This window comes from Anneissia japonica, unplaced genomic scaffold, assembly GCF_011630105.1.
Source record: "Anneissia japonica isolate Jap-2015-1 unplaced genomic scaffold, ASM1163010v1 scaffold24984_len16789_cov121, whole genome shotgun sequence".
In the NCBI taxonomy this organism is placed as follows: Eukaryota; Metazoa; Echinodermata; class Crinoidea; order Comatulida; family Comatulidae; genus Anneissia; species Anneissia japonica.
The window spans coordinates 306-4,391 of record NW_022737299.1 but is presented as its reverse complement, the minus strand read 5'-3'; the positions used below and the strand labels follow the sequence as shown (position 1 = coordinate 4,391).

General features: G+C 34.9%; 1 protein-coding gene across 1 annotated transcript; it reads right to left on the bottom strand.

The window, feature by feature from the left end:
- Positions 1-230: 230 nt before the first annotated feature.
- On the bottom strand, positions 231-3,574 carry LOC117117293 (GRB2-associated-binding protein 1-like; the record flags this gene model as incomplete). The annotated part of the gene is given in 2 exon segments (XM_033261552.1): positions 231-2,440; positions 3,412-3,574. Coding segments are annotated over 2 exon segments (367 nt in total), but the record flags the coding sequence as incomplete, so codon positions are not given.
- Positions 3,575-4,086: the final 512 nt, after the last annotated feature.

Genomic DNA, 4,086 nt, shown 5'->3' with positions numbered 1-4,086 from the left:
ATCTTTAGTTTCTAATTAGAATAATAAAGATACAATACATTTGTTCATTTGGGACCACAGACAAGTGCTCTTTAATTGGAGGCAATTTTAAATTGGAGGGGTCTTTAATTAGAGGGGGACCTGTAATATGTTTTGGTCTCCAAAAAACTAATTGTGTAATGAGATAGCACTCATGTATATAAATATTCACATTTAATGCATGAAAAAGTGACCAAACTGTAAACAAATACTGAAATCTGGAATTAAAATATTTTATTTGGCTTCATAACATCACTGCTATATATGTTTTTATCTATGTCGACAAAATAGTCATAAAATTGCTACAATTTCGCTGGAATATGTTATTTATAACTGAGTTGGTTCAACTTATATATTATATAAAGTAATACAAAGGAATATTAATTGAGCATGTTTTAACCTCTTAAGTCAATAACCTTACTTAATATATTAAAACTTAACCACATCAATAATCACAACCAATACTTTAAAATATTTTGTTTTTTAATTTTGGTCTATAGTCATTCATTTTAAAAATATTATATCTTCATTTCAATGTATGGTTAGAAATAATAAAACATATTATTCTACTTTCAATAATGATATGTTGCAGCATATAATAATTGCTTGCAACTTTCATTAACCATACATCAAACCTCACTGACAAAATAAAAAAAAACAATAATAAAAACATCAAAAGATGCTTATGGAAATGTTCATATTAACAAGTTCATTATTTGGACACATTGCTATGGAATTAAAATCTTAAAATATGTATCTAAACTTACAACAATCTTAATTAATGCCTGGTCCAAACTATTAAACCTTCAGTGACAAATATCTGTGATTTTGCCATATATGGGTATGATGATGCAGTATCACAGCTATATGTGAGTATGATGATGTAATAATTATAACTCCCATATATGGGAATGATAATGCAATATCCAACCCATATATGGGCATGATGTAATATCACACTCATATATGGGAATGATGATGTAATATCATACCAATATATGAGCATGATGTAATATCACACCCATATATGGGCATGATGTCATATCACACCTATATATGGGCATAGTAATGTAATAACACACCCATAATCTGTATGAGAAAGATGATGTAATATCACACATATATATGATCATAGTGATGTAATATCACACACATGGGATCCGAATGATGATTTATATCACACCAATATTATGGGCATGATGGTGTAATGTCACGCCCCTTATATGGGCATGATGGTGTAATGACATGCCTATACTGTACATAGGTAAATCACAGGTATTTTGTCATATGCAATTTGATAGTGTGGACAGCGTTTAACAGTTAGACTGAATGTATCTTATGTATTTGCTTAAAATAACTACACCTTTTTCCTTTCTTTCCTTTGGTCTTTATCTCTTCTTTCTGGTTTTTGCACTTTTATATCTCTACTATCACCCTCTCCCCACAACCCTTTTGTGTTTACCTTTAATTTACCTCACTTGCGTTTCCAACCCTTCTTTACCCCTCCCTTCTTTGATCCTTTCTGCTTTGGTCTTTTCCCATAGTTCCCATTTCTACCCCTCTCCACTTAATTCCCTCCCACATATATATAAAACATTTACATATTAACATGGAATTACTATTTTTTTATAATTATGAATGTTATGATTGTGGTTGATTTATATTTTTACAATCAGTAGCTAGTATGCACTAACACACACACACATCAACACACACCCCTCCCCAATACACATACACACACAAGGCTCTGTTCACACTTGACAAATACATATGCTTTGCCCATATATGGATGTGAGATGACATGATCATGTCCATATATAGACAAATCATATTTTTAATTAAAAAAAAAACACAGGTCATTATATTCATCATTTGTGCCTCATGTTTTCTAATTTTCAATCAAAATTTACGATGTACATAATTTAAAATGAGGTTAAAAGCTGATTGGCTTCTTTCGTAATCTCTTAGGCCTTGAACTTCCTGTGTTCGCAGAGGTCAACTAATTCCACGGCTGGTGTGTGAATATTAACAGGTGTCCTTAATTGATGAGTTCCCTTAAAATACGATCTTCGTAAAATGCTAGTTATACAGTTCATATAAATGCCAGGATTTTTTACAAATAAAATATATTTTTCCAATAGTTTTCCTCTGTCGCGGTTAAAAACCAGTATCACAAGAAATCCAATTTCAATGACATCCGAATTTCATTTAGTGTCCCCTACTGTCTTTCACTATCTCTCGAGTCTTTTATTTTTTTCAAAGCTTGTGTTTTTTCAGGGTCAAGATCAACATAGTCAACTTTTGAGGACAAGTCTTTCTTGGGCGTAGCTTGGGTGTTGCTAGGAGTGTTGCCATGGGATAATTCCGTGTAAACGATGTCGTGTTTGGTGTCATCTGGTGAGGTGCAAGGTGGTCCAATTCCCTGTGAAGAATTAAAAAAAATTATACAATAAGAGAGATACAGTATAAATTTTAATAATAAAAATATAACATACAATGCACCCTCCAATTCAAGACCCCTCTTATTCCAAGACCACTTTTTCAAAGAACCAAACAATTGTCAATTCTTTAACACAATTGCTAACCCTTTACATGAAGACTGAAACCCAAACCCACCACAAATTTTCAGGTCACAAAGTATTCTCAAATTGAGGCCAAACTGTATATATCAACATCATAAACATCACCCTCATTATCATCATCATAATCATTGTCAAGGTTATCATCATTATAGACATCATCCGCTATAGTATTATCATCATCATCATCATCAATACCATAGCCACTGTGATTATCAATATCATTACCACCACCAAAATCTCCATCACCATCACCATCACCACCAGCATCACAGTCACCATTATCCCCACCATCATCATCACTACCATCGTCATTGTCATCACCACCACCACAATTATCACCACCATCATCATCAGTACCACCACCATCACAACAACCACTACTACCACCACCACCAAAACCATCATCATCACTACCATTATCATCATCACCAGCATCACTGACACCACAATCATTATCACTACTCCATCATCATCACCAGCACCACCACCATTATCATCCCCACCAACACCACCACCATCATCATCCCCACCACCATCATTTTCACCATCTTCATTACCACCACCACCACCACAGAAACTATCATCATCATCACCAGCACCACTAATACCACCATCATTATTACTACCACCACCACCATCATCATCACAACCACTACCTAACTATCACTACCTTTATCACCATCACTATGACCCTCATTACAAACACTATCATTAACACCATTACCACAATTGCAAACACTGCCACCAACCCTGTAACAACACTACTACCACCACACCTCCTCTATACCACCTCCACTTGTTTCCACCTCACCTTCAAGCCAGGTAACATAAAGACATGAGTATCCTCCTGGTTGTCAAGGTAATGTGTGTTGACAGGTGTTGTCTCCGGTGACGTATGATTACTTGAGCTGCTGTCACGGCGATCAGGGTTCGGAACCTCAAGTTTATACGAGTCTTGCGAATTTGCATATAATCTTAAAAATTAAATAAACATTATGAGATGTAAAAAAATAAGAAAAATTGGCAATTTTTTTCAAACATTTGTTGCTATCACAGACGAAATGTCAATGATGGAAGGTAAAATACATTATGTTCAATTTCACATTAACAAAATCAAACACTTAAAAAATGTACTATCTAGGGGTGGATCCAGAGATGTCCAAAAGAGGGGGGGGGGCAAAAGTGGGACCGATTGAGATAACTCTAGTCTAGGGTGTCTTTTTTGTGTTCTAGATGTTCAAAAATAACCGCTGAGGCATTTTAGGTGATCATTTTTTTCTTTTTTTTTTACTTTCCAAAAGGGGAAGTCCGGGGCCGGCCCGGCTCCCCTAAATTCGCCCCTGCTATCTGTCATGAATTAAACAAATTTAATTCCATATCTGAATTGAATAAATTTGTATATTTTAAGTAAGTGTTCCCACCAAGGATCAAACCATCCCTGCTGTCATCTGGTTGAGCTTCCATGCACATGCAGAGGAAGAAGACC